Source organism: Camelus dromedarius, chromosome 4 (genome assembly GCF_036321535.1).
Source record: "Camelus dromedarius isolate mCamDro1 chromosome 4, mCamDro1.pat, whole genome shotgun sequence".
In the NCBI taxonomy this organism is placed as follows: Eukaryota; Metazoa; Chordata; class Mammalia; order Artiodactyla; family Camelidae; genus Camelus; species Camelus dromedarius.
The window spans coordinates 79,613,220-79,631,292 of NC_087439.1; the positions used below are offsets into that span (position 1 = coordinate 79,613,220).

The 18,073-nt window shown below is 48.4% G+C and overlaps 1 protein-coding gene and 1 long non-coding RNA gene across 3 annotated transcripts in view; one reads left to right on the forward strand and one right to left on the reverse strand.

Annotated features, from left to right (window-relative positions):
* Positions 1–1,582: 1,582 nt before the first annotated feature.
* The window catches only part of MARCHF4 (membrane associated ring-CH-type finger 4), a 93,131-nt gene continuing 76,640 nt past the window's right edge, over positions 1,583–18,073 (reverse strand). The window contains exons 3-4 of the mRNA XM_010979701.3: positions 17,691–17,883; positions 1,583–2,045 (exon numbers count right to left, since the gene is read on the reverse strand). Coding sequence (XP_010978003.3) covers positions 1,675–2,045; positions 17,691–17,883 — 564 coding nt within the window. The 3' untranslated portion in view covers positions 1,583–1,674. The remainder of the gene's footprint in view (positions 2,046–17,690; positions 17,884–18,073) is intronic.
* Positions 2,001–7,055, forward strand: LOC116153104 (uncharacterized). 2 transcript variants are annotated; one of them, XR_004136846.2, is made up of 4 exons: positions 2,001–2,079; positions 2,239–2,377; positions 3,204–3,363; positions 6,943–7,055. It is a non-coding gene; the product is annotated as an uncharacterized LOC116153104 (long non-coding RNA). The 2 variants fall into 2 exon arrangements; XR_004136847.2 differs by lacking the exon at positions 6,943–7,055 and adding an exon at positions 3,612–5,241.

The window sequence follows — 18,073 nt, forward strand, 5'->3', positions numbered from 1 at the left end:
CACTGCAGGTACACACACGCACACACATGCACACACACACACACACACACACACCTGGCCTGCCCCATCTATATCCTCAAAGGAAAAATGATTTCTTGTGAGGGACAAGACCCAAGGAGTACAGCAGACACAAGGGAGAGAGAAGGCAAGCTCATACCACAGAGGGAAAACAGGACGGAGAAAGGAAAAGCTCACATAAGGAAAAGACACTAGTGGTAGGGAAAGAAATTTTATTTTCAAGCTTTTAAGAGCATAATACAAACAACAGAGAGTTTTAAAAAACCCTAAAAACTAGTTTAAAAAAGTACTTGACAATGTCCCTTTAATACCCACGGATGACGCGGCCATTGTGCAACGACAACGAGAAACTCTGCAGGTGACCACCCAGCGGCCTTCCCTGGCAGGATCCCAGAGACATCAGGTGGGCTCCAGGGACAGTGCTCCCTGCCAGGGTCCCTTGGCCCCACCCCAGCTGCCCGGGAGGCACCAGGGAGCACGGAGCACGGAGAGATTAGCTTAACTGCCCTCGGGGGAGCCTCCCTCGAAGCCAGGAATACTTAGATAAGTCTCGTCTCCACTCCACTCCTCGGGGCACATCTGGTCAGCCTCCTCCCATTCCCTCCTGCAGCTCTCCTGGGAGACCCTGAGCCGGAGATGCCCTGCCATGGGGGGCCCTGGGCTCAGCACGTGCCAAGCCAGGAGGGGCCATGGCCCTGAGTGTGTCCTGGCCATGGGTAGGGTTGGGCAGTTGGGAAAATCACTCCTGGATTGGCAGCTTTGAAGGCTGAAACCACAGCAGCAGGACTGTGCTTGAGATACCCACAGGAAATCTGTATTTTTCTCTAGTTGTATGCATGTGTGTGTGTGTTTTCCTGTAAACATCTTTGAGCCAAGTCACCATAAAATAAAGTAACAACGGCACGAAAAGACACTCAACCCCAAACCTAAGTCCTCTTTTAGCCCATCTGAAATTGGGAGTTCTGATTTCAAAAGAAGAAAACATTCCCCTCCCTCTGGCCGCTCAGGCCAACAATCTTCCTCCTTGCATCATCGCCCCAGGTCCTCTGAGTCAGGAATCCTGCCCACTCAGGTGAGCCTAGGGGCTGAAAATGCCATGTGTCTCCTCTCTGCCAGCCCAAGCCCGTCCCTCTCCCTCCCCACAGCTGGCCCTGGAACACAGCCCAGGTGGAAGCCAAAGAAAACTCAAGGGTGACACGGAGCAGCCTACAATTGTTTTTCCTCCTTTCCATGCCCTTTGCATTTTTCCCTCCCGCCATCACCAGACTCGCGGCTCCGCCCTCCCCAGCCTCCACTTCTCCCATGTGTTCTGCGCATGGGCACATCTGGGTGCTCAGTCTGTATTGCACTTCCTTGTTGAGTTTGTATTGTTTTCCTTTGTTCTCGCCGGAGAACGGTATTGACTGATCGGAAATCCGGAAACCGCTCACAGAACCAGCCTCACTCACTCCAGCCCCCACCCTGCCCCCAGGCCCAGCAAAGCCACCACCCTCTGCCTGCCCTCCGCCCCTGGCGGGCCTCTGCCCCTCAACACCCGCTCCCCCGGACGGCGACGCCCCGTCGGGTCGGGTCCGCCCTTCCCAGCCCATCCTCTCCTCTCTCCTGTGCGTGAGCGAGCGCGCGTGCGTGGTCACGCCTCCCTCCAGGTCCCTCCCCTCACACCGTCGTGACCCTCATGACCAGCTCCCGGCTGCCGCCCTGGGGGCTCCGCTGTTCATGAGGCCTTAAGTGACTCAAGATGTGCAGGATGGTGTAAGCACAGTGGTGATCGGACAGAGGGCCTGAGGGGTGGTGGCTGGCCTCGCGGGCAGGGCCCTCCTCAGGGGCAGGGGTGCCCGCAGCCTCCTCTTCTGAGGAGGGGGCATTGGCCTGGGTGGATGAGGAGGTCCTGGGGTTTGTCCTGCCTCCTGCCTTTTGATCCTCCAGGTCTTTCGCCTTGTCATAGTTCAGCACTTTCCACTGCTGGTTGACAGCCTGCCACCGTTTAAAGATGCGGTACACGGAGGGTCCCTCGTGGATGATGAGACCTGAGGCCGCAGGGAGAAGAGAAAGACAAAGCAAGTAAGAGGAAGCAGGGTCACTGCTAGGAGAAGTCAGTCTTCCTTTGTGTGTAAGAGGGTTCAGGCCTTGAGTGAGCCTTTATTTATATTGCTTTGATTTGTTCTTTTCAAACCTCCCTTTCTGCTCTGGGCCACCTGGTAACCATCCCTACATTTCTAGGCTTAGCGAGTCTTTGGCTGCCTCGCCGAGTGCATGAAACAGCTGGGAACCTACCTGCAGCGCCTTTGCCTGCCTTGGCTCCGCCCCTCCTGCTCCTTGGCCTGACAAAGTCCAAATTCGTTGTCCACTGAGGCATAATGTAAGTATCTTTTCCTCCCACTGCCCTGTGTCCATGGCACCCGGCACTTAGCGGAGGTTGAGTGAATCCTGTGCTTTTTAAGGATTTTAAAGGAACCATCAGAGAAACCCCCATGGTCATTCCATACCTGCTGAATGTCTGAGATCCCACTGGTTAACTCTTTGCTATTTAATAAATAGCCCAATGCTACTGAAATACGCACAATCCTGGGAGAGAGAACTTTGGCACAGTTATATTGGTCAGAGGCAGTGCAGAGTCAGAAAGGAGCCACATCAGACAATCAGGAAACTGCGTATTAATGTGTACCTACTGTGTGCTAAGCACTGGGGATTGTGAGTGCAGTGAGCAGAACAGGCAGAGGGGAGAGACACAAGGTAGACACGGAAACAAACCAGTAAGACTTTCTCAGGTGCTGACATATGCTATGAGGAAGGTAAAATGGGGTGAAATAGCCACTGGCTGCAGATGTTGAGAGTCCTGTTTTACAGAGAGGATGGTGGGAAAGGGCTTTGCAGGGAGGTGATATTTGAGTGGAGACTCAAATGGTGAGAAGGAGTCCTCACAAAGGTCTGGAGGTCACGTCAGTGTTAGGAGCTGCGGGCACGAAGGCCAGGAGGTGAGAACGGAGTGCACACAGGTCAGAAAGAAGGTCCGTGCAGCAGGGGCAGTGGATGAGTGGGGCGGTGCAGGGAGATGGGGTGCGCAGAGGCCAGCCTACGGTAAGGCCTTGTGGGCCACGGCAAGGAATTTACATTCTATCCTGAGTATAATGGGAGGCCATTGAAGGGTTTTAATAAGGGGACCATGTGATCTGATTTACCCTTAGAAAGTTCATTCTGGCTCCTGGGAAACAACATACTGAAGAGGGACAAGGGTAGGACCAGAAGACCAAGCAGGAAGTGAGGTAGTGATTGAAGCTGGAAATGATGGTGGCCGAGATGAGGGTGAGCACGGTGGAGACGGTGAGAAATCGCTGGAGTCAGGAGGTATGTTGGAGGCAGAGCGGACAGACTTGTTGCCAGGGGAGGTGTCAGTCAAGAGGAAACTGGGCAACTCTGAAGCTTTTGGCCTCAGCAGTGAGATAAACAGTGGTGCCATTGGGAGGTGGTGGGCATGAGGGCAGGGCGTGTGGATTTGGGTGGCGGCGGCAGTGACTGTGTTAGTGTCCTACTGCTGCTGGCACAGATGACCACACATTCGCTGGCTTGAAACAACCCAATGTATTGCCTTGCAGTTCTGACGATCAGAAGTTGAAAACCAGTGTCACTGGGCTAAAACGGTGTCAGCAGGGCTGGTTGTTTCTGGTGGCTTTGAGGGAAGGATCGATTTCCTTGCCTTTTTCAGCTTCGAGAAGTTGCCTGCAGTCCTTGCTTCTTCCTTGCATAACTCCACCTTTTTCTCATCTATCAGCCTTCTTAATTTTAGTGGTGGGAAATCATAACTCTGGCCTAAAATTACAGAGTAAAGCTCCGATCCCCTTCCTATGTAATGTCTGTCCTGCGTGTCTATACATGGTATAAATAAATATATGCACATATAAAAAATTATATTAAAAGTTATATTCCTATTCTGAAATGAAACTCATTAGATAATATAAGCTACTGTTTTCTCTTTTTTAAATTAATATAATGCCCTGACAGATGATGTAAAGAAAAACAAAAAGGAAGTCATTTATAACAATATAATATACATTTCAGTGTAAATGCTAGGGCACGACTGCTTTAGAAGACAAACCAAAAGCCTCGTGCATTTCCAGAATGCCGCCTCTGGGATGGCATCCCCTGTGCTGAGGACCACTGATCTACAAAAGTGCTGAAGACAGGAATGGTGGGAGGGAGTGTGTGCACAGGTGCATCGGGGATGGGAGGAGTGAGTAGGCAGTCAGCAGCCAGCAGCATCAAGAAGGGAAAAGGGGTGGAGATATAGGATGACATTCACTTCATAGCAGCTGGGGCTTCTGAGAGATAAGGGGAGAGAGGCAGTTGGGTAGGGGTAATGGTGAGCAGGGAGGACATGGCCTCACCTCCAAGCTCTACAGAATATAGTGTAAGGGAGAAAAAGCAGCCATCACTTGAGACAGCCATGCAAGAAACAATATCCCCAGGAGACAGCTACATTTCAGTTAAAGGATGATGAAGGGAACACTTGGAGAAGAGGCTGCCATTGGTGGACTATGAAGTCCAGAGGGCATGTGGAAGGGCCGGGAAGATGGGGCCCGTTAAGAGATGAGCGAGACAGGAAAGGGATGACTGTCCACATCATGAGGGTGGTCTGCGAGGCTGGGACCCATGGTGGATGAGACGACATGGGGGATGAGGCACAGGGGGATTGGCCCTGCAGCACTGTAAGTCTAGGGGTGGCGGGTCTGGCCCCGGAGGGGAAGAGCTGACTCACAGATGCAAACGGCAATGAGTCACTTCCGCCAACTTGATGACAAGCAAAGAGGCTGGATGGCAACATCTCAAAACCTCTTCAACCTCCAACACACTGTGATTCTAGGAGACAAGACAGCTACCCATGGCTCCTCTTTCTTCCAGGACTCCAACAGAGCCTGAAATTGCCCTTTGTGCAATAGGTCTTCAAGGGTCCACTGAAGGAGAGATGGTCTCCCTGTAGCCCAGTTGTTCCTAATCCTTTGGGTCACGTACTCATTTGACAAAAGCTAAGGACCATCTTCCTGGGAAAAACCAGACACATGAAATGTCCTTATGATTTTAGGGGGTTCATAAATCTTCTTTGGACCACTTGTGGGCCCCTCCCTTGACCTCCTGCCTGGTTATGGACAAGGAGACATCCTCTTTCTCACCATCTCCCAATGGGCCAACTCTCATCACTTCTTTCAGCCTTTTCAATACATGCCTATGCATCCTTGGCACTGCAGGGTTCACCTGTTCATTTATTCCACAAGCCTTGTTCGGACACTGCTATGCTTTTTCCCCTAGATTGTAAGCCCTTCGAGGACAGAGGTCAGGTATGGTTGAGGCTTGGACAGCTAATACAATATCAGGAGCTTAATGAAGCCTTGGTGATGATGGAGGAGGTAGGAGCCTCTGGGAGAGAAAATTGGGATCTTTTGCAGCCCCAAACTCATTGTTTCCAGTAAGAGTCATTACACTTGATTCTTAATTAGCTTCTTGATCAGACAGTTTTACCCTGATTGAAGAGGGTGGCTTAAATTTTTGGTCTGAACGCCACCTCCTAATTATCTAACTGTCTAGTGTTCAGGAAGTAATTAAACCATTTTAATGGATAGACGGCTGAAGGGGAGGAAGGTGCACCTGTTTTTGTAGATAATGCTATTCGGCAAAAGTTGGAAAAGCACAAACTTCCTCCTTCACATCTACTGCCTAGCCCTCCCTCTGCTTCTTGCTCTATAAATTACTGAGTTCTTGAGTGGCAGGATTTTGTTTTAATGAAGGAAGGTGGGTGGGGCTCACCTGATAGGGACCGGTGAAGTGGGCAAGGTTGAAGAGATGAAAGAGAAAAAAGATGGGAAGGAAATGGCAGTGGACAGAGAAAAAGAGAGAGAGAGACTAAAATTAGAATAGGAGGAAAGAAGGCTATTTGTGAAAGGAGGCAGAGAAATAGGAGAAAGACAAAATGGAAAATTAGAATGCAAGGCAATATCGGAAACTCAATACGTTTTGATTCAGTCCCTTTCTGGGGTTTTCTATTTAATTTGACAGTTATCATTAACTGCCTAACAAGGTGCCCAACCCTGGGCTGTATCCACTGATACAGTTCTGGAAGAACTGCCACCTGCATCTTTCTAACATCTCTCCATCTTCCCAGGCTCCTCTTCCTGAAGGCTCCATAGGTTGTCGGAACCCTTTGTTTGTCATCATATCTCTCCCCTGGCCTCCAGCTGAAATGGTCCACTGCTCAGCCCATGAGGATGGGAGGGGAGGTGGCCACTGTGAGTAGGAGGTCCTGCCTGCATGGCTCCCCCTGCTCCTAGCTCATCTCAGCTGTTATGGAGTTCTCTCTGACCTGACATCCCATTCCTCCTCTGCTGAACTTAGGCCGTTGGTTCTTGCTGTGTCCACAGGAGCGAGATACAATATAATTCTGTTTAGTTAGTATTTCCTGAGTACCTACTATGTGCTTCTATGAGCACCTGTCATGGAACAAAAAGACTAGTTCCCATGATATATGGAGTTAACAGCCCAAGGCTGACTGAGAAGTATGTAGAGAAGAGCTCTGGTCCTCAGGGACACCAGATCCTGCTTCCCATCTGCATCTCTTCTCCTATGAGCATCCTAGTTTAAGTAGTAGAAAGGATGCAGATGCTGTACAACAGGGCTTCTCAAACCAGAGAGTTTGTGGAAACACAGATTCCTGGGTCCTACCCTCAGAGAATCTGACTCAGTAGGTCTGGGATGAGGCCTAAGAATTTGCATTTCTTAGAAGCTCTTAGGTGATACTGATGCCACCTAAGTATGGACCACACTTGAACAGCACTGCCTAGAACATGATCCTTCCCTGGCCTACTGCCTCACAGAAGGCTCTGAATGTTGATCAAAAAAAGAGCTATAAGTAATTTTTTAAAAATACTCTACTTCCAGATGTGACAGAAAAACTAAGGCAGTTGAAGAAACGGGTGCTTCCTCTCCTAGACGCAAAGACAGTTTAGAGTCAAATCACTGAGGAACGTGTACTGAACATTCAGACACCTGCCACTTACTGGCCTTGTAGCCTGTGGTAAGTTACTTCCTCTTTCTGAGCCTCGGTTTTCTCATCAGGAAATTGGGGCTGATACCCCCATCCTTATAGGGTTTTTCTTAGATTAAATGAGGTAATGAACCCCGTGTGCTGGTGCCTTCACTGGGCTGGGCATAGATTTATACTGGGTGCCACAAGATATTAATTGTTTGAGGGGAAATTACAGGACAGAAAAAAGCCCCCTCACCTCCCTTCTCCTCCTTTATTGCCAACTCCATTCCCAGCCACAGGCACCTGGTCTTCTGTCTTCCAACTGTCCTTCCCAGTCCTCAGCCTGAGGCATTGTTCATAGATGAACATGCTAGAACTGAAAGGAGCTCTGAAGACCAACTGATTCTACACTTGTGGAGGTGAGACTTCATACCTGTGTCTCCTCTCCCACCACCGAGAACCTTCAGTGGTGCCAAGGATGCTCCCCTCCTGCTGCAGAATTACCTGTTGTCAGGCAGCTGTGGGGCAAGACTTACCCATGAAGTCCCACTGTTGCCAAGTACTTATCTTCCAGATGCTACCCCTCAAGGGTCCAGAACTGGCACTGAAGTGTTAACTGGGCAGGTGTGGGAAAGAAATCAATATAACCAGCTAGTTTGGGTGGGCCCAGCAGGAGCTACTGGGAGATGCCACCACCTGCCCAATATTCTCCAGGGGTACAGCTCTGTGTTTCTCACAAGCGTAGCCACGCTGTACCTCTGGGGGCCTCCCTGAGGAGGTGGTGAGATGTGGATCCAGGGGCTTCATGTGGGCAGCCTTACCTTGACTCAAATGGTTCAAGTTTTAGTTCTTCAGGTGACCCCATAATAAAGACTCAAAAGGCTGAGAGCGTTCAGTGAGGGTGAACGCAAAGCCACCTTCCCCTTCTGTTTCCATCCCATCCATGCCTTATCAATGGCCAGGGAGAGGGTGTCCCCTGGGAGGTGACTTCTGAAAGCACTCCCTTCCTAGCAGGACCGCTGCTGGGCCAGTTGACCTCGTCTGAGCTATACAGTGTTTCTCAGTGCATCAGAGCCAGAACCATCGCAGCCACTCTGCTTGCGCAGGGCATTGCAGAGACCTGTGAGAAGACCTTTGCTAGACAGTCACTAAGAGTGCCAAGACTCTTTGAAATGGAGTGAGCTTAACTCAGTGGGACTGGGTGGGAAAGAGAAATATCCCTGGAGTCCCAAATATTCTTGCATTAGTAAAATCGAGAGGTCCTTTCTTGGAAGTGCGTTTATGAAGGTATGCCCTAAGAGACTGTAGACTTTTTCCTGTGGGTTTTTAAAAATGAGGCTTAGAGCTCTCACTCTCTGGACAGATACTGACAGAACTGCATTTCTCAGCCGCTCTGGGTGGTGATGCTGAGGTCATGGTGATGATGGTGATGGCGATGATGATGGTGATGAGAGTCAACATTTAATGAATGCTTATCAAAATGCTATCACCAAAAGGGCTTCGCAAATATGGTCAACTTATCACAGAAACCCACTGAAGGTGGTGATGTTACCTCCACTTTACAGAACAGGACACTGAGCTCAGGGATCTCTCTGCACTCAGGTAGAGCGAGGTGACTGGCACTGAATGTGAGGGTGGGTCAAGCCAAGATTTAATGGGTACTGAGGGGGAAAGTGTGTGTGTGTGTGCCTTATCCATGCTTTTCTATTAGCTGGAGATAAAAAAATTCAAAAGCTTAGGGAACTGTGGAGCCACAAGATGGAAGGGTCTTGGGTCCTTGAATCGCTGCATTGGGTTAAAACGCCGAATCTGGGGACTGGTTTTTCTTTCTGTCTGCTGGAGTTACCCTAACTAAAATGCCCTCAGTGCTAGGTTAAGGGCCACAGAGAAAAGCAGTTGAGTTTGATGGCACATCTCATGTGGTCCCCAAAGTTCATGTGCTTGAGCATCTACCTTATTTACCAGACTGTGGTCTTTCTAGCCACAGACTCATCATCAAAGGACAGACTTGCCACTTCTGAATCTGTTCCAAAAACTGAGCTGCAGGCACTGAAGGCAGTTCCCTAAGTGTTCCTAAAATATTTTGAGCCCTGTCAGCACAACTGAATTGCCTCCCAAGGGGTCTCCTTTGAGGGGACAGAGCTTGCTTGGCATGTCTGCTTCTAAATCTGTCATCTTCATCCTCGGATCATTCAGCAGGTCAGATGTGGAGAAAGGTGACCTTGCATAGGAGGGGGGCGAGGGGAGGAGGTGCTTAAGAAAGCGGGTGGGGAAATACAAGTTAACAGTTAATCCGTAAAATTGGATAAACCACATGCAAGTACGTGGACTGAGAATCATCTTGTTCATTTATGTAGCTGATGCTTGTAGGTTTTTTGCCCCGGCTCGACAATACTGGGAATCCGCTGCATCCACAGTTGCCAATATCTGAGAGTCATGACACCTCACAGTGGAAGTAATTTCAATTCAAAATCCTAGAATGTCAGACCTGAAAGGATCTTGTAGGTTATGAGGTTTAACTGTCTCATTCTATAGGTAAGTCAGCTGAATTGTAGACAGAGTGAGTAACTTGCCCCAGGTCATGGTTAGTAGCTAATCTGGTCTTCAGACCTAAGTCTTCTGCTTCCTGGTCTCTTCTACTGCACTGGGCTACCTCCTCCATATTTTCCGTTTCCTAATCAGGGAATTAAAATATTTGACAGGTGGGGTTATTTCTATCCAGAAGGAGGGAAGAAAGGAAGGAATATTTGTGGCATATATGTGGTTTTTTGTTAGAGTTGAATGAAAATTCAATTTGAAAAACCATGTTTTTACAGTCCTGGTACCCCTGCTCCCTGCCCACTTGCTGTAAACTGAGTTTTGAACCCTTTTATCTCAGAGGGAAGGTACCAGACATCTCTAAATCAATGGAAAGAACCTCAGTGGACTGCACGCAGAGGAAGCTTTAACAAAAAACTTTTCTATGGTTTCGTTAATTACCCTATCCCACTGTTTTGAAGATTTGGAGTAATTTCAGAAATTTCGCTCACTTTCCTTCCCTGACCCCTTCCACTCATAAGTGAAAAACAAACAAGATGAGGATGAGGTCCTCATGTTTGCAGAGTTGACTTCTTAGTGGCCAATCTCTTGGGTCTATGGAGTGAAAAAGAAATGTTTTTGGTGTCAAAGACCTTAATTAATTTGCTCTTGTTAAATCCTAATAACGTGACCCGCTGGAGCAGAGAATGTCCCATTTGTTTCCCGGGAGGCTCTGTCAGCTTCTCTGCTGGGGAAGACAGCGTCTTTAGAGATGACGGAAGAGGAGGCAGGTGGAACGAGGACATTCGATGTAATCAGAGCTGCTCTTGGGGCGGACATGGGTGAGGGAGCCAAAACCTTCCAGATGAGGCACTGCTCCAAATAACAGCAGATTCTCTGTTATGTGAGGACTCTGGTCAGTCTCTCTAGGCCATGGCTGGATTCAGGTTTTCACTGTTTGGGAAAACCTTTACTGAGTGCCTACCCTGAGGGGAATCTACCCTGATCAAGTATCTCCTATCCTGGTCACGTATGTGTGAGTGCCTGCTCCTTTACTTGTGCCATCTTATTCAGTCCTCTGAAGACGGGATTACTATCCCATTCCACAGATGAGAAAACAAAAGCAGAGAGAGGTTATGCAAATCACTTAAGGTCCCAAGGTTAGTAAGCAGCTGAGTGACATGCAGCCGCAGACCATAATGTAGCACCACTCCCGTCATTCCAGAAACCCGCCACTCCGGGTTTTGTGGCTTAGTCCCTCCTATTTTTTCTCACCTTCTGTCTCCTTCCATCCCCTAAGTGTTTAATGTTCCCTAAGTCTCTGCCCATAGTCACCTACTCTCTGACCATTTGTCCTAAGGATCTAATGCAAACCCACAGCTTCAAACACCTCTTACTGTCGCCCTCCAAGTCTGTCTTCAACTGCCTACGGAGACCTTTCCTTACTTTCCCTCCTTTCCATCAGTCACTAGCTGTCACCAGAAATGGCTTAATGCCCTCAACATCTCCCTCTGTGTCCCAGGAGGGGACTCACCTATGCACTAAAAAAAAAAAAAAAAAAAAAAAAAAAAATAAGGCTTTCCCTCTTTCTACCTCAGGAAAGAGACACTTTCCTGGCCCAGCATTCTCTTCTTTGCAGCCCATCATGTCCTTCATGTGTCTTGCTTCTCTTCTACTGCAAACTCTTGACTTAGGAACTGCCTCTTGCCTCTCTGCCTGGATTTTAGGCTTAAGATGATCCTTTTGTTTTGGTGTCTTTTCTGAAGATATACATCTTTGTTTCCCCTTGGTTTCATCCATTGCCCACACCATCCTCATGCTCAGTGATGGTGCCCAGTCTGCACTCACGCCAGAGTCCTGGGGCTCCCACAGTCCTATCAAGTCCAAGTCCTACATGCTTCTCAAGGTCTTCCCTTATGCGTCTTCCCCCACTGCCACAGTTCTGCATCTCTTTACTTCTTGCATACATTGTAACGAGCATTTTCCCACTGGTCTCTCTCAGCTTCTAGTCTGTCCAACTCTGATCCATCCTCCCCAGTCACCTCTTTAAAACACACATCTGATCATGCTTCTTTTCTGTATAAAATCCTATCAATGCCTCCTCATTACCAGCAGGGTAGTCTGAGCTGCCTAGCACATGATTCGTGATGCTATAGGATTTGGCTCTTTGCACTGAGCCATACAAATTTGCCCAAAGTTTCTTAAGTACACCTTGTTCTCTCATGTCTCTGTGTCACTACACATGCTTTGCCTGGAATTTCTTCTCCACTCTTCTGAACAAACTTTGACATAAAACTAGCTCAAGGATAGAGTCCCTTACTTTAGAAAACCTTCCTGGACACCTCCAAGAGACAGTTAATTGCTCTCTGCTCTGTTCTACCTTTTTCTGTGTCTTGTAAAAGTTCCTGCTGTCTTGTGATTTATTTGTAGACTATGAATTCTTCAACGGCAGGGACTGTGTTTCATTCATCTCTCTGTTAATGTTCCCTAGTTTCAAGAACAAAACAAGACAGCCAATAAATGCTACTGAATGAATGGATATGACCATCCCAAGCCCACTCTGACTTAGTCATTTCCTGTGCTCACTCACCTCTGTGTTCCAGCGCTTATTACTAGGATCAGTAATTCATTTATCTGCCTCCCCAGTGAAATGTAAGATCCTTAAGAGCAGGTGACTCTCCTATTGGGAGTTCCCACTCAATAAATATTTCTGAGTGAAGGAATAGATTCCCCAATTTCATGTTAACCAGTAGATTTAGCTCCCCATACCCCAAGTACCTTTCACCAGAGTGTCTCACAGGGAGACAAACCACCCGAATTTCATCTCAACTTCTCAAGCCTCCCTCTTAGTTGGTATCAGAATAGCACTGATCAAAAGGGAGGTACAACAATGGCCACCCTCCAAAACCCTGAATGCAGGAGAGGAGCAGCTGGGGTGCACTGAATTTCTTATTGCTCACAGCCATTACCCGATGGGTCAAGGTATTACTGGACCAATTTCCCCTCAACCTGCCTCCACATTCAAGCTCTGCATTTGCAATTTCACAGAGCAATCAGAGAAGAAATAAGCAGTAGAAAGTGCCCAGGAATTGGAGCCAGATGTTCTTGGTCCAGTCCTCAGCTCTGCCATTTGCTTAGTTATGTGACCTGGAACCCAACTGCTTTAAAGCTATCCTCACCTGTTAAATATGGATCATCATAATTACCCTACTTATCTTTTAGTGTTTTGGGCCCCTTTCTCTGTTCCTCTCTGTCCTTGCAGGGGTTTGATGGTTTGTCCTGTCTATAGCGACTTACATTTGGCTTTCACAGTGGCATAGATTGGTCTAGGAAATTAGCACTCTAAGCTAAGAGATGTTTAATCTGTAGAGGCAGCCTTATATCTATCCCAGAATACGCAACCCTCTGTTATGATCAAGTCCAGAACCATTGTCTACTACCCTGGACCCACAGTGCATCAGTGAACCCAGCAACCATTTCAGGCATTTCCCATTGGTGGGAACTGAAGGCCATTGCCTGAGAGTCTTTACTGTCACTAATTGACCTGAAGGCCAGCCAGGTGGACACACGAGCAGCGAGCTGACCGTGTCCAAGGCTCTGCATCCTCCTGGTTTCATGGCAGAGAATATCTGCTGAGCTGGTGCTGGTGCTCAGTGGAGTTCCTCTTCATATATCCCTCCCACTCTCATCAGCTTTCCCTCAGCACAGTGCTCTGATGGAAAAGGGAAATATATTTTTAAGGATTAATTAATTAAAGCTATACATTTTATGTTGACTCAGATTTTTTACTACCTGAGGCCATTTAAGTCTTAGGGAATAGACATATTGCTCTTGGTGTCTGGAAAGTAGAGAGAGTTCAAAGATTCATTTTAACAAATGGTCTTCTTTATTTCTTACTGCACCTTTTGAGCTAACCCAGGGCTAGACTCATTTTTCTCTCTCCTGATGATAAACTTTCTATCCAGGTAAAAATTGCTCTGTGTATCCAAGGAGCTTGGGTCTACAGATACTGATTCTTTCAGTCAACATTTTCCTTCACCCAACATTTCTTGAAAGCACTCGCCTCTCTCATCACCACTTCCACCCATTCTCTGGGGGAGGCCCTCTTTTCCTCTGCGCACTCTTTCACATCATCTTCTTCCACTCTCCCAGGATTTCTGGATGGGAAGTTTCTTCTTTTCTATGGGAGAGAGCTAAACCATTGCATTTTTAAACTGACGACTGCCTCAAAAGTAAGTAGGTGCCGCCCTGTGGCTCTCCTCCGTGTTCTCCATCTTTGTGCAGAAAGGGGACCACGTCGTGCTTCCTTCTGGCCAGCTCAGCCTGGTCTCTGTTCTCTGTTCCAGCTTCGCTACCTCCCATTGGTTCGGTGAATCAGACTAAAAGTCCAGGCTCACAGTCATATGAAGGCAGAAGGTGGTAGGAGAGAAGTGATAGTATACTTTCTCCTTCTTTGGGAACAAATTGGTTCCTGGATTGGCATTCTGGTTTGTTTCCCCTGGAAATCTGATGAAGGTGGAGTGTCAGCTGTGTTATAACATTGCCTAAGTTGGAGGTGACCCCTGATTGGTGGGCACTTTACTATAAAAATTGCTGGGAGGCTGTAGTGTTGGGCTTTCTGAGTACAGTGACTCTTGTAAATGAGCATGACTTTTGCGGGGAGCCTGGAAACCATGCCAAGATGGACCTTGTGCCCACTGTTGTGGGTCTTATCTCTTTGCTTCTGAGCTATCATTTGGGGGCCAAGAGACTAGCCCTGGACTAGGATATGGAGTGCAGTAAGGATTCGCCTACAGGGGTAAGCTGGACTTGCCTTGTGGAGGCTCTGGTGCCTGTCCTACTTTCCTCTAAGTCAATCTGGTGCCAGACGTGCTCTCTGGTAGTTCCATGGGTCTGAATGTCTAGTTAAGCTTAAAAATAACGAGGTGTCCCCTGATTTTCCCTCCCAGAGAGCCCTTAAAAAGCTGATATTTTTACACCTACTTGCGCAGTGTTATGTGTTTCCGCCTGCAACTGGCCAGAACACTGCAGAGAAGTGACCGGTACTTGAACTTCACCCTTAAAACCGCCATAATCACTGTTGATCATCATCACCATCATCAGAATCATCATCACTGAAACCAGCACAAGAATCTGCATATTCCAGCTACTGCCTGTCACCCCCTCCACTTCTTATCTAGATCACATTTCACACCCCTTTTAATTTTGTCTCCCAGCATTTTCTCCTACGGACAGCACCTCCTAATATAAGCCCTGAACTGAGAGCCCTACTCTGCCACCTGAGTCAGTCTAGGACAAATTCCCCAGTCTCAGAGTTTCACCATCTGAAAAATAGGAAGAATAATTGTTGCCCCGGGGACATGCTCTGAAGCAGAATTAGCTCCCGTTATAATAAATAAAATAATAGAGCAGTCAAGACTTTGTGAAGGTGAGATAGTGTAAATATAAATATATCTGACCACTTTTGATGGCACCAAAAGCAATTAGGGTCCCTACATATCCCCCTCCCATCCAATGGCTGTCTCCAAACAGTCACTGGCTGTCAGAGCAGATAGATGGGTCATGTTGTATCTGGGCAACCGGGACGTTATGTTTCCCTAAAAGTTTGGAAGGAAGGAAAACAATGTGGAAACTCTAAGTATTTAGCTCACTCTGCTTCTCCCAAAAATTGAGTGACTGAGTGCCGTGTGCAGTGAGAGAGAAGAGAGAAGGAGGTGGGCTGTGGGGAGGCAGGCAGATAGAGAAGCCAAGAAAGACACACAGGAGGAGATGGTGCTGAGGGGCCCTACTCAGGGCAGACACCATGCACAGAAGAGACCAGAGCACTAGGCAGGCCAGAGCAGGGGTGCTTGGTGGCTCAGAGCCACAGGGAGCAGGCCTGGTGTGAGGGCTCCTCCTATAAGTGAGCCCAGGTGCCCTCGAAGTTGCAGGTGGCATCTGTAGGTATCCCAGAAGTGACACCTTGGGATTACTGCCATCTGATGCAGGAGGATAATGGGAAGAGCACTGGAGCTCCAGCCAGGAGACTTTGCTTCTAATCTGAGCTGAGCAATCTTGAGCAGATCACCTCCCTTCCTTGAACCCCTGTCCTCTCAACTTCAAAACAAACGCATTGTACTGGTCAATGGCATGGCCTCTTCTATGTCCAGTACTCTTGGTTTTCAAAGCTATGGAGCCTTGACTTGTAGATGGTATTTAGGCTCCTCTCTCTCACCCATGTTCCCTCCAGGGGAGGAGCTTACTGGTGACTTCACTGGCTCATGGGCTGTGGGCAGAAGGGACAGCATGCCAGTACTGAGCATTTGAGAAGCAATGCAAATTTCCACCATTCAGTCCTCTTGTGCTCCTGCACTTGGCTAGAAGAAGATACCCCAGTAGTCCCTGCTCCCTAATAGCCTGGGCCCCTGCATGAGGAGACACTCAGAGCAGGCCTGAGTCCAACACACAGTCAGAAGCTAAGTCCAGCCAAGCCCAGCAGGACCAAACCATCTCACAGACCCATGAATGGGACATCAACACTTGTGAGGCAGTGCAGTTTGGGGGTTGTTTGTTACTGCAGCCAAAGCTGACTAATACATCATGTGACGGGAAAGCTTGTCTCCTAGAAGTGCACATCAGGAACCCATGAAAAGCCTGCCTGAAGGAGAGTGAAGGGCATCTGGAAGGGCTGCCACTGTTTCCCCCTCCAGCCAGAGCTGTACACCTCCATATGGAGACACACCTGGTTTTTGGCATCCACAACCTGTGCCTCAGCAGGGGAAGGAAGGGAGTTTGGTGGGAGAGGGAACTAACTTAGAATGCCTCAAAGTCAAATTTTTCCCCATTCACAGTCCTCTCTCTTCCACAGTCCTCCAAACCCGGGCAGTCTGTTTCCTTCACTGCCTCGGTGCCATGATCAAAAGGCTCTTGAACTTGGGGTTGATGTTATGGTTAGCCAGCAGGGAGAGGCAGCAAGATGCTTAGACAAACTTACAATTTCCAGCGTCACTGGTCTCTCTGGCTGCTGTAATCAGTATGCAAGTCTCCAGGCCCCTATGATTCCTGACATTAAAGGACCCCGAAGAAAGAGGACACCCTCTCAGCCAAATTCTAGCTAAGAGATGATTTCTTGCCAAAGAGAGTGGAGTATCATATTTGATGTGATACACAAACTAGAGCCCAGAGAAGACAGCTGTGGAACCCTGGTGCTCTCGGTGCTATTGCCTCGGGGGTAAGCTGAGAGGTCCAGGTCAGGGTTTGTGACCAGTGCTTAAGCAGGCTTCATCCACTCAGAGAAAACCAGGCCCATTCCCCACCTCCTCAGTCACTTGGATGAAGACTTCAGAGTTGGCAGCCACCATCGTGTGTTGGGAAAAACAAAAAGCCCCCCACCAACCAACTGAACACGACAGAAGGGGAGAAAACATACATTCGGGAATGGTGTGAGGGAACCAGCAGGAGCTACAGTGGCAGGTTTCCAGCTTTTTTCTAAAACACTCTAGGCTTTAAAACAAAATCTTACCTGGAACAAACACACATGTAAATAGATAAAAGTACAGAAGGTTAGGGTGAAACAGGAGTGAAGATTGAGAGTCTGTCTGGACAGAGTTTCATTCCCCACCCCCAAAGGGGCTCCTGAACTTGTGTGTGGAACCCCAGGACCACATACACTGAAACACTAGACTAGAGAAATCTTGGGCATATAATAGGCTTATGGAAAGCTGGGAAAAGGGGACAGGTATCATCACGGCTGTTTCTGGGCATTTTGCCGTGAAGACAATGGAGCTAAATGTATAATCCATCCCTTGTCATGACTTGGCAACCGTGGTGTATACAACAGATTGGGGCCTTCCACATCTTGTTCAAGGCAAATAGACTGACCAACTGACCTTTCTCAAATATTCTTGGAGGCAAGCCCTTTTATTCTTACCTTCAACTGGGCAGGACAGATTTGCTGGGGAAAGATTTAGATCTTCCTTCTTTGCCCTGCCTCCTCCTACTCCCTACTCACCCCTCAAATCTAAGCCGCTGGCCCCTCTTAAGCTCACAGGTCTCAAGCCTGGTGCCATCTCTGCTTTGACCTTCAAGAAGGAGGGATCCTGAGGGATCTAATTCACCAGCATGTGGCTCCCCACTTCCCGTAGAGACCAGGCCCCAGACCCACCTATGCACACCACGTCCATGAATCCATACATCCCATAACAGATCTGGAAGAGGAGGTCGTGGCGCTGCCATTTTGCTGAGGGACTGAAGGTTGACCAGATGAGCCAAGAGATACTGGCGATGAGGAACAGGGAGCCCAGGATGGCAGCTGCGATCTGAACCTTCTCAATGACTGTCAGAGAGATGGCCTGCCACTGTGGAGAAGAGAATGGCAGGTTAGCCGTTGCTTGGATGCCCTCACCCCACTTCCACCCCATTCCCAGCCCTCTTCCTTCTGCTGCCCCAACCGCTCACCTCTGGATTTAAACCAGGGCTTTCCAATGTGTAAGACAATGGCTATTTCTGCAAGTTTCTGAGTTTTACATTGTGCTTGTGATGTGGAGG